The following is an 11,837-nucleotide window of genomic DNA, read 5'->3' on the forward strand; positions in this document are numbered from 1 at the left end:
TTACGAGTAAAATTTTTCGATATTGAAAGGGAAAAATTGCGTTAAACATCCTATTAATAATATTGATATACTCCTATTGGTCAGTGATTGACACGCGGCCAGGTGCATCTCAAATTGGCATGACCTGGTTGTACGGTAGACATTGGTAGAAACTAAAAACTATTTAACTAACTGAAAGCTAACCATGGTAAAAATAAAATAAAAATAATAATCAAGGAGTTGGAGTCCACCGTTCTCTGGTCCTCACGTGATCACTCATCTCTACTCCGTCTCTCACACAGAGGAAGTCGGTGTGAGAGAATCAAATGCTTTTCATAAAGACATCCCATTTGTTGTCTCCTACCTGAAAAGAGGAAAACCAAAAATACCAAAACAAAATCTTTATGTTCAAACGGCAAAAGCAAAGCCGAAAAGGGTGTGTTAATGCCGCACTTTCTCTATAAGTATAGTGGGGTGGAAGGACAATAGAAGAAGAATATCTTTGGTTGCCTATGTCTATCTGAACTTGAAAGGTAAGTTCTTTTTATCTTCTTCTTCCCTGTCACTTGAGTTACTGTCTTTTCTAGTGCTTTTTTGCTTTTACATGTTGCATGCCAGCTACTTCTTTATGGGCTCAAGGAGGTTTTCTCCATCTCCCTTAGAAGTTATGTTCTTCAATTGATGAAGTGGTTTATACATCTGGAGTGTTAAGTTACGTTGATCAGTCTTGTTGTCTTGATTTTGTTGGTTTTTTTTTTGGAGATAAGAGGTAATCGTGTCAATATTGGGTGTTAATTTTATCAGATTTTAGCATCCGAGTACTTAAATTTATAGTGAAATTATCTTTCTTATATATATTTTCTGAGTTGGCTCACTCAGTGTTGAGTTTTTCCTTTTCTCTTCTTGAATTTGATGTATTTATTTGTGCATATAAGTATGTCTGTTGTCTTTTTGTGTTTTAAGTTTTTACAAAGCATGGAATCTGTCTTTAAGAGGACAACGAAAACAATGCTAAGTGTGATTCTCAATTTCTTATTCTGGTGGAGAATATTTGGGATTGTAATGGGTGTATAATCGCTTAATCTATTAAATTCCTGAACTTTATGTGGAAGAACATGCTTCAGTAAGAAGTTGTAAAGAAGGCAAAAAATTGCATTTTCTGAAATAACTGGTAATTGCAAAAACTAGAAAATTTCTTTGCATTACATTTCAAAGATTTTTTTTCCGTGCATTTTTAGTGCTGATTCTATTTGTTAATATAGTTTTCCTTTTTGTAGAGTTTGATTCTGCATAACTTTGAGTAGAACAATACTTCTTTATCTGTCCTCGCTATGGTTTCAAGGTCATATTCCAACCTCTTAGATCTTGCTTCTGGTGATGCTCCAAATTTTGGTCGTGAGAGGAAGAGGCTTCCTCGAGTGGCAACTGTTGCTGGGATACTGACTGATCTAGATGATGAAAACAGTGTTAGCTCTGATGCCCCCTCTTCTGTCTCTCAAGAACGGATGATTATTGTGGGAAACCAGCTTCCCCTTCGGGCACGTCGAAGCCCAGGTGGCAGTGGAGGGTGGTGCTTTAGCTGGGATGAGGACTCACTTCTCTTACAACTCAAAGATGGCCTTGGAGAAGATGTTGAAGTTATCTATGTTGGTTCTCTTAAAGAAGAGATTGCACCTAGTGAGCAAGAAGATGTAGCCCAAACATTGCTTGAAAATTTTAAATGTGTCCCGGCATTTATCCCTCCTGACCTTTTTACTAAATTTTATCATGGATTCTGTAAACAACATCTATGGCCTTTATTTCACTACATGCTCCCTTTATCACCAGATCTTGGTGGCCGGTTTGACAGGTCCCTTTGGCAAGCCTATGTTTCTGTTAACAAAATATTTGCAGACAAAGTTATGGAAGTGATTAGTCCTGACGATGATTATGTGTGGGTTCATGACTACCATTTGATGGTTTTGCCAACATTTTTGAGGAAGAGATTTAATAGGGTGAAGCTTGGTTTCTTCCTCCACAGTCCATTCCCATCTTCTGAAATATATAGAACACTTCCTGTAAGGGATGAACTTTTGAGAGCACTTCTCAACTCTGACCTCATTGGTTTTCATACCTTTGATTATGCAAGGCACTTCCTCTCTTGTTGCAGTAGGATGCTTGGTCTTTCTTATCAATCTAAGCGAGGTTACATAGGGCTTGAGTATTATGGTCGGACAGTCAGCATCAAGATTCTCCCTGTTGGGATTCACATTGGTCAGCTTCAATCTGTGCTTAATCTTCCCGAGACAGAATCTAAGGTTACAGAGCTACATGATCGGTTTAGGGGTCAAACTGTTATGCTAGGGGTTGATGACATGGACATCTTTAAAGGAATCAGCTTGAAACTTTTGGCCATGGAACAGTTGCTCACCCAACATCCTAGTAAGAGGGGTGAAGTTGTTTTGGTTCAAATTGCAAACCCAGCAAGGGGCCGAGGAAGGGATGTACAGGAGGTCCAATCTGAAACCAGGGCTGCAGTGAGGAGGATTAATGAGACATTTGGAAGTCCAGGATATACTCCAGTGGTTTTGATTGACAGGCCACTTCAGTTTTATGAGCGCATTGCTTATTACACAATTGCAGAGTGTTGTCTTGTTACAGCTGTGAGGGATGGGATGAATCTGATACCCTATGAGTATATTATATGTCGACAAGGAAATGAGAAACTGGACGAGACATTAGGACTAAACCCATCAGTCCCAAGAAAGAGCATGCTGGTTGTTTCAGAGTTTATTGGATGCTCCCCCTCACTAAGTGGGGCAATTCGAGTAAATCCATGGAATATTGATGCTGTAACTGAAGCCATGAATTCTGCCCTGATAGTCCCGGAGCCTGAAAAACAGATGCGACACGAGAAGCACCATAGGTATGTGAGTACACATGATGTTGCATATTGGGCTCATAGTTTTTTGCAGGATCTTGAAAGGGCATGCAGGGATCATGTGAGGAGGAGGTGCTGGGGAATTGGTTTTGGTTTAGGTTTTCGAGTCATTGCCTTGGATCCAAATTTCAGAAAGCTTTCAGTTGAACATATTGTTTCTGCCTATAAGAGGACCAAAAACCGGGCTATTCTATTGGATTACGATGGTACTATGATACTGCCAAGTTCCATTAGTAGGACTCCAAACATGGAGGCTGTTGGAGTCTTGAACAGCTTGTGTACAGACCCTAAGAATGTTGTTTTCCTTGTTAGTGGGAAAGACAGGAAAACTCTTACTGAATGGTTTTCTTCTTGTGAAAAGCTTGGAATTGCTGCAGAGCATGGTTATTTTATGAGGTATGAATTGCCTTTGCTAACTTCATTTCAATTTGATCTTGATCTTCCCACTTAAAAATATGATATTTGACTTAGACCCATGTTTTTCTTATTGATGTTTAGTTATGTAGAAAAGAAAATAATGGATAATGTGGCTTAGATTTTCCGCATGTTCAACCAGTGCTGGTCCTTGTTTTGGTGAAAAGGGTGATATCTCAATATTGTGCTGTTAATGTTTGGATTCAAATGCTACATCTGGCATTACGGAACATCTTGATGGTTCCTTTGACATTACTAAATGTCACTTCAGAGTTGTTGTGCTGTGACTTTCAGCATGGCTTAAATGCAATGCATATTTATAACTTATCTAACATCTAGAAACCCTCATATAGGAGGTTTCGATCCAAGGGTAATGAATGAGATATAGATGATGGAATGCGTGATATTTATTTGGCTTAGGCAACCAAACCACTGTGGCTATCCTTGCCATCATAAGTGAGCTTCCATTAGCAGCCACCATTCTGGGATTGTGATAGACTCATGGTATGGTGTTAGAAACATATAAGGGACGGGTATATAATGTTTCCCTCAGCCTAAGAATTAGGTATCTCTGACCGCATGAGAGGAAGACAAAGTATATTACCCAAAGTATTCAACGGGCAGGAGATGATGCATACCTGTAATATTTTTGAGGGGTGACGAGGACACATTCCCCTTGTTACAGTCTGAATTTATTATGAACCTAAAAGAAAATTAATTTTATTTATGTAGGAATTTAGACATGGACTGGTTATCTGAATTGGGTAACATACAAAGCATGGGCAACTAATGTTAGCACATAAAAAATTCTTGCCACAATTTGAAAGCACCCTCCTCTGTTTGATTATTTCCCCTTGAGGCCAACAATGTAATTTTGAGGTATCTACTATGATCATTCTAATTTAGACCAATCCATAGAAAACAAGCCTAGTTCATTCTGCAACTTTCAATTTGAGTTCAGTGTTTGTTTACAGGACTGATCATGATGTGGCATGGGAAACATGTGTGTCTGTACCAGATTTTGATTGGAAATGTATCGCTGATCCTGTAATGAAACTATACACTGAAACAACTGATGGTTCTTCCATTGAAACAAAAGAGAGTGCACTTGTTTGGAATTACCAGTATGCAGATCCAGATTTTGGTTCGTGCCAGGCTAAGGAGCTTCTAGATCATCTGGAAAGTGTTCTTGCCAATGAACCAGTTACTGTCAAGAGCGGGCAACACATTGTAGAGGTTAAACCTCAGGTTAGTGCCATTTTGTTCCTGTATCTATCCTTATGATGGTTAGATTCCGTTGGTATTCGGTTTTTAATGCGAAGTTGTGTTCCTTTGTGCCTGGAAAACCTACTGCAGATTTAGGTGCTTTGCCCTCGTTTTCTTAAATATACCATGTTAAGGTATTACATACACAAGTGGGTTAATGAGGCTCATCATCTTTTGCGCATGCTTACTAGTACTGTTAACTGTTACAACATCATCTGACAAATGTGGTGACATCACATGCATTTTGATGAAAGCCAAAAGCAAGTCTTAACCACTTGTGCTAAACTGAAAAGATGGCTTGCCCTCAAGCCATTCTTGCCTAATTACAAGAAATCCAAACTGCTTTCACATTTCTATTCTTTCCTTTCATGCAGACAGTTGATCTATTGAATTCATTAGTTCATGCTAAATGATAAGATTTTGATGTAAAACATATCTTACCTTATTATGACTATCACTTGAGCTTTGAATGATGATTTTCTAAATGCACTGGAGAAAGAATAATATGTTGATGAGAGTCATCCATTTCAGTCTGTCAAATGACCATATTAATGTTTTGTTTCTTTTTTCTTTTCTTTGTTCCAGATTGTTAGACCTTTGAATAAAAGAGTTTCTAGCATTTAGGCAACTTGTTCAACCATGCCTCCATAAAACATGCTCATATCCTGAGAATGTTTCCTCTTGTAATGGAAACATTGTATTGTCTCCATTTCTTTTGGATCATGGACAATTAATTGACTCAAATAGGCTTGTTATGAAAACTAGTGCTGCAGAATAGTGTCATCTGCAGCTCCTCAATTAATTTTCTTTATTGGATCTTGAAATATCTTTATCAGTTATTATTTTTGAATGCTTATTACCTATGGAGATTTTGTATATTCATCTATTTTCTTTTCGAGGAAGAATATTCTGAAATGCTGTGCCAATGAAATGCATGCATGTATGTATATGTTTCAGCTTTGGAGTTGTATCTCATGTTTGTTACCACTTGGCAGGGGGTCAACAAAGGTCTGGTGGCCGAACGCCTCCTAGAAATAATGAAACAGAAGGGAATGCTTCCTGATTTTGTTCTCTGCATTGGGGATGACCGGTCTGATGAGGACATGTTTGAGGTGATAATGAGTGCAAGATCTGGCCCCTCTCTTTCCCCAGTTGCTGAAGTGTTTGCATGCACTGTTGGCCGAAAACCCAGCAAGGCCAAGTACTATTTGGAAGACACATCCGAGATTTTGAGAATGCTGCAAGGTCTTGCCAGTGCTTCAGAGCAGGTTGCTAGAAGTGCCCCCCAATCTTCTCAGCAAGTGATTATTGACAGAGAGTAATCACCCCTTTATCCCTTTGTATTGGGTCTTGTCCAAGTGTATATTGAAAGTGTTCCATGCTTCACGATTTCCTCAATCCCTTCAGGGAGCTTTTATGTGGTGTTCAGAATGGAGTTTTAGGTCTTGAGTGCCTGTCCATTACATGGATAGCTTCAACTTTGCTGCACAGTAATTGTAGTTTCTATGGTAAGCGGATAGATTATGCTATATGTTAAGCTCTTTTCTTTTACTTTCTTAGTCTTAGATGTTGGGTTATGTAATCGTCTCATCTGATGGCTGATTATCAATCCTAGACCATCCTTGGTCATGCATAAGCTAGTGCCAGTCGAATTGCTGCAAAGCTCTTCCTACGACTATAAAATTGACCAGTCCTGTATGTAAGGTGGATAGTTTGCGATTGAACTCCAGGCAAAATTCACTCTTCATTAATGGGAATATTCCCTTAGCTGGGATGAAGACATGAACTGATAAAAATAAAAACAAAAAAGTATTCAGTTGTTGTTAAACAAATTCTGTAGGTTAACCTGTCGTTGCACTTGAAATCTTTATTGCATTTCAACTTGGGTTTGCATCCAATCCTATGATAGTTCGGTCATTTATGTCATATCATGTGACGGCTAGGTTGGTTTCCATATCCATCCTGTCCTCGTGTATGTATGCATGCCTTGAAAACTCAGAAGATTTCACTTTAAAAAAAAGCTTGAAAAACCTCAGAAACTCTATTTTTAGTTCTCATCTTATATTCTTTCCTGTTTTTCAAATGGATTAGCGTGTTCCATCTAGCAATATATTTAAAATTCATCTTTAGATCAACCAACTTTATTGATTACTTCAAGCTTTGTGCATGTATATATACACATCAAGAAGTTATAACATCAAGCAATTTTCTTTAAAAGAAAAGGAAAAAGGAGGAGGTTAGCCCTCCCATGTGAAGTGATTGATTCAAAACAAGCGTTATTTATTGATTGGTAAACCCTTTTTATGGCAGCAATCAATGCAAATTTCTTTGCCATAACGTTTTCTTTTCTCGTTTTCAGCTGAAACGAGTACAGATGAAAACACTAATGGTTTGAAGAAAGAAAGGAGAAGAAAAGAAGCAACAGAAGGTTCCATTTTTTAAATTATTTTCATTTGCTGATTTCAAAGACCATGTATTAGCCTTTTTTATTTTGGGATTGCGGTCAAAATAAGGTTGATCATTTTTTTTAAAAATTAATATTTTTTATATTTTCTAATCATTTTAATATATGCTGGTATTAAAATAAATAAAAAGATTATTTTGATATATTTCTAAATATTTTTTTTAAAAAGTAATTACTAATATATTTTCAAACATTTTTTTTTTCTTAGATTTGTCGGTGCCATTGTTCTGGAGCTACAATGCTTGTGTTCTTCCGTTTCTTTGGAAAGATGATAAATACCATTGGAACGTCTCTCCCTAAAGAAGCTTCTCAAGGCATGCTAAAATTTATGATAAGACTTCATGTCAACGTGCGATCTATTTGGTTTTCTTTCCTGATCAATCCTCCAAAGAAAAAACGATCTTGGGTTTTTACCTGCTCTCCTAACTTGGGATCGGGTGCCTTGTTTTAGCAAAAGTATGCTTCTTCAAGCCAACAAATTTATGGCTTCATTATTTTTTTTTGTTTTTTACATTTTCATGTTCCCTTCGCAACACGCATTGGATTTTGTGTATCTCAGTGTGGCTATACTATTCACCTCGCGGATGGGTAAGCACAGTTTCATGTATTTATTTATTTATTTTAAATTTTATACCATCAACGGCTAATATCTGATATGATTTCCCTCGAATTTCAATGATCTGTTAAGCTAGTAAACTGGTATGAGTAATTTTTTTTATATAAATATGAATCGGTGGCATGTTACGACACACAATCTCAAATACTAAACAAGCGCAAAACCCAAGCAAGAACACCACCTACATACCCAGGAAACCCAGTCCCAGTGAAAGAGAATTAAAAAAAGCAAATAAATTAAATCAAACAACGAAGAACCGAACTACAAGGAATAAAATGGGCATGCATATAAATTAACATAAAAAAATAAACCAACATGCCAAGAAGAAGATATTAAAAAAATAAAAATAAAATAAAATAAAATAAAATTAAATCACACATTTTTAAGCGTAGATTAAATGATATAACCGAAGGTGATTATTGTCACAAGAGGTGTACCATTTGGATTTAAGACATATTTTGTCTGTCAATTGCTGCAAGAGATAGATGTAAATTGGCTTCGAAGATTCAACAAAAACACTACTTAGTGTTGATGTACTTTAATACTAAGCCTAAGCCAATGTATAAAAAAACGAAATTACTTCTTTTCTACACAAAAACTGAAATAACCATAGAAGACAAGAGTAAATGAAAATAATTAAAAAAGAACGTACTTTTCTCTTGATTTTCAATAAATTAATAAAAGCCTCTATACATAGGCTTTGAAAAGGAAGAAGAGCTTCCATTTTTTTTATTTTATTTTAATATGGAATATATGCCTTGGAAGAGAAGGGAAAACAAATTATTATCAATGTACGAAAAAACTTTATGATTAGATTTTGCTTTTTTTTTTTACTAAATCTACAAAGAGTTTATTTTTCTTTCACTTTTAATTAATTTTAGATATTTTAATATTTCAGAATATTTTCTAACCAAGTTTTGAACCACCAAAAAATGGATGGATACTATTTTTAATTAGACCTTAAATGTTCAGATTAACCATTTTTAAAAGCCCTTTTTGGTTCAATTATCCCTCAAATGAATAAAATTTGACTAATCGATTTATAAGACATTCATAATTGTAGAGGGTGAATTTGGAATAAATAAATTTTAGATATTTTAATTAAATATTAAGATTACTCTTGTTCTTATTCACCTCCATTGATTTTATATATTTTAATATTTTATATTATAGTACCCATGTTGAGAATATTTTATGACAAAGTCTTAATCTCAAAAAATGGAGGGGTCCCACTTATAATGATGTCTCAAATATATCAAATAATCATGTCTAAAAGTCCTTTTTTTTTTGAAAAAAAAACTAACCCCCACATAAATAGAAATTAATTGAGTGATTGGTATATAAAAACATGAAATTATAGATAGAGTGAATTAGTTGATCGCTACATCAAAATATATTATTTTTGATCGTGAACCTCCTTTTTAAATGAAGTAATATCAAATTTATTTGGTTATTAGTAGATGTAATATCTTAAACTATTTAATTTTTTTTATATAAATCAAGATGATAATACTTGCATAGTTTCTTTCCTGCAATTTATTTTAACTCTTATAATTGTGTTTATTTTAGTCATGAATAATTTCAAGGTTTTATTAATGCTTCGGAGATTTTAACCTTTAAAAATTCTCTTACAAGCAACTAAATTTATCACTTATACAAACAATCTCTCATAAAAAATATTATATTCAATATTTTAGATACGAAAATAATTACTTAATAGCTATCATTCTTTTTCACTGTAAGAATAGATTTATAGCGTTACCGATTGTATTACACAAATTAGTTTTTCTTTTAAATCCAGTATCTTGATTATGATAGAATTGTCATCACGACATGTAAAAGTCTTCAAGGTCATTTTCTTTGATGAGGAGCTCTTTCAAAAAAGCTCTAAGAAAATTCAACTTTCGGAGTGAGCCCTATTAAACTTTCCTTCCCCGGCTGCGCCAGCAGTATGATTATGTGGTGGGGACGATGACTCCTGTCGATTGAGAGTCCTGAAATTGCTCTCAATGGGAAAAAAGGCCCGCCATGATCCATGTGGGTAGCAAGGTCTACGAGCTGAAACTTCCAAGCCCATAGGCTTTAGAACATTCTCGTCCCGACTGTTCACATGCTTGCTAGGGCCCGGCACACGTGGTTTTCCCAACTCCCTCTGTTCGGCTAATACTATCTTGATTGGAACAGCAGAATCATTTGCATGTGTTTTGTTCTGTAGTATCGTTGGCATGCTAGTGATAAAAGTTTTGGATCGATCCAGGAGAACCTTGGTTGAGATCTGCAGAGAGTTTTGGAAGATCATGGATCATGTTTACCAAGGTTCTCTGGTTGGCAAACATATAAATACTGTCAGCTATCTTAGGTCTGGTTTATCTATATTTTGAGAACTGGTTGATGTTCTTAGACTAACATCAGAAATCTTCAATGAACTTGTCCGAAGGGATTGACAGATCCCAAATCCCAAACACGAAAAACAAAATGTACAGCACAAATTAATTGCAGGGACGATCCTATCTATCCACTGGAGCTACCATTCGTTTAATCCTATAGAAGCATTCGAGATAGTCAACTTTCTAATTATACAGTTTATGTCATTGCCATTATAAGCAAGGGGAAAAAGATCTAGAGCTACTAGCTAAGAGCTACCCCACTAAGCAATTAATATTATCACCGTACGTTGTCCACCATCCCATGAAGTAACTGATACTGAACATTTTAATTGATTGGAAGGATTCTTGTGTTCAAAATGGATTGGAAAGTGAATGATCTTTCTTTACAGTGACTTCAACTAACAGCAATTTAATTTCCATCCATGGAGATTGGCTTGCCATTATTTACCCTTCTTTTCTTTTTTTTTTTCCTACCCAAGAACAAGCTGCATTTATTGCGTTTCTTAGCTAGCAAGATAGGTTTACTTATAAGCCGCTAACTTTCCATCCTCTCAACCACTGGGGAACTGTCTTGCATGTGTACTCGTCGACGAGTTTTTCATGGAAAGACCTTTATGTGAAAATCTTCCTTGCCTGGCTAGCTTAATAAGCTGTCTCCTATATTCCTTGAATATAGTGGTTTTTTTAATAATTTAAAAATTGAGTTAAAAACATAACCCTCACATCACTAAATTTCTGGCTAGCTTAATAAGCTGTCTCCTATGTTCCTTGAATATAGTGATTTTTTTAATAATTTAATAATTGAATTAAAAACATAACCCTCACATCACTAAATTAAAGAGTAAATTATATAAAATAGCTAGTCCTTATACTAACAAAAACTAATTAATTAGTATCCATAGCTATAGAAAATAATAGTTAATCCTTATTGTTGTTTAACAAAATTTTGAGAGTAATTTTAGTCCTTTAATCAATTTCATGTTCGTTTTCAATTTACGTGGTATTTTAAAATAAACTTATTAAATTGAGGATAGTCAACCTCTGTTAAGATACTATTTAATTATTCCTAATAATAAAAAACTAAGTAACTAGTGTTGATAAACTGTAAGGATTAAAATATAACTAGCTTCTAAATTAAATATATGTTTGGAAACCTTGATCATTTATACTTATTAAATAATTAAAATTTACTAAACTAATATTTTAAAACTATACAGCGCATCCTACTTAGAGAATATAATAATAATAATAATTCACAAGCAATTATATTAATCAAGATGAATATAATATGTTAAAAACATGATAGTTGGGATTTCTGAGATTTAGTGTGTACTTGATATTATGATGAATAATAATTTTTAAAAATATTTTTTAATTAAAAATATATCAAAATGATATTTTTTATTTTTAATATCAATGTATGAAAATCATCAAAAAACATCTAAATTAATAATTTGATTTTTTTAAGCAAGAAAAAATTTTAAAAATAAAATCCACTACAATACCAAACAAACACCTAATTTAAATGTAAATTCTACATTTAGTACATTGAATCCAAATCTCACACGCATGTATTTTATCTTTAACCTTAATTTGCAATATGTTATCCTTCTCTTCTTTAAGGAGATTTACATATCGATTTTTCTTCTTTTACGAGGGTTATATATCCAGTTTTATTGGAATATTTGAAAAGGCTGAGATTTCATAATTCGTAGACCTCGCTCTTTTTATTTATACAAAAATATATTTATTGATCTTTCGGGCTGTAGTTTAAATTTATCAGAACCCAAC

The 11,837-nt window shown here is 34.6% G+C and overlaps 1 protein-coding gene across 7 annotated transcripts; it reads left to right on the top strand.

Annotated features, from left to right (window-relative positions):
- The first annotated feature begins 270 nt into the window (after positions 1–270).
- LOC105128257 (alpha,alpha-trehalose-phosphate synthase [UDP-forming] 5-like) lies at positions 271–6,241 on the top strand. 7 transcript variants are annotated; one of them, XM_011029843.1, is made up of 5 exons: positions 276–512; positions 1,026–1,150; positions 1,257–3,295; positions 4,288–4,561; positions 5,575–6,241. In XM_011029843.1, exons 3-5 carry the CDS (start codon positions 1,311–1,313, stop codon positions 5,899–5,901), a joined length of 2,586 nt encoding a protein of 861 aa, XP_011028145.1. In that variant the 5' UTR covers positions 276–512; positions 1,026–1,150; positions 1,257–1,310; the 3' UTR covers positions 5,902–6,241. The 7 variants fall into 7 exon arrangements, 6 of the variants coding, with proteins under 6 accessions (XP_011028149.1, XP_011028148.1, XP_011028145.1 ...); XR_842820.1 differs by lacking the exons at positions 1,026–1,150; positions 5,575–6,241 and adding an exon at positions 4,046–4,192 and having other exon boundaries at positions 271–512; positions 4,275–4,291; XM_011029841.1 differs by lacking the exon at positions 1,026–1,150.
- The last annotated feature ends 5,596 nt before the right edge of the window (positions 6,242–11,837 follow it).

Source organism: Populus euphratica, unplaced genomic scaffold (assembly GCF_000495115.2).
Source record: "Populus euphratica unplaced genomic scaffold, PopEup_1.0 scaffold49.1, whole genome shotgun sequence".
Lineage (NCBI taxonomy): Eukaryota > Viridiplantae > Streptophyta > Magnoliopsida > Malpighiales > Salicaceae > Populus > Populus euphratica.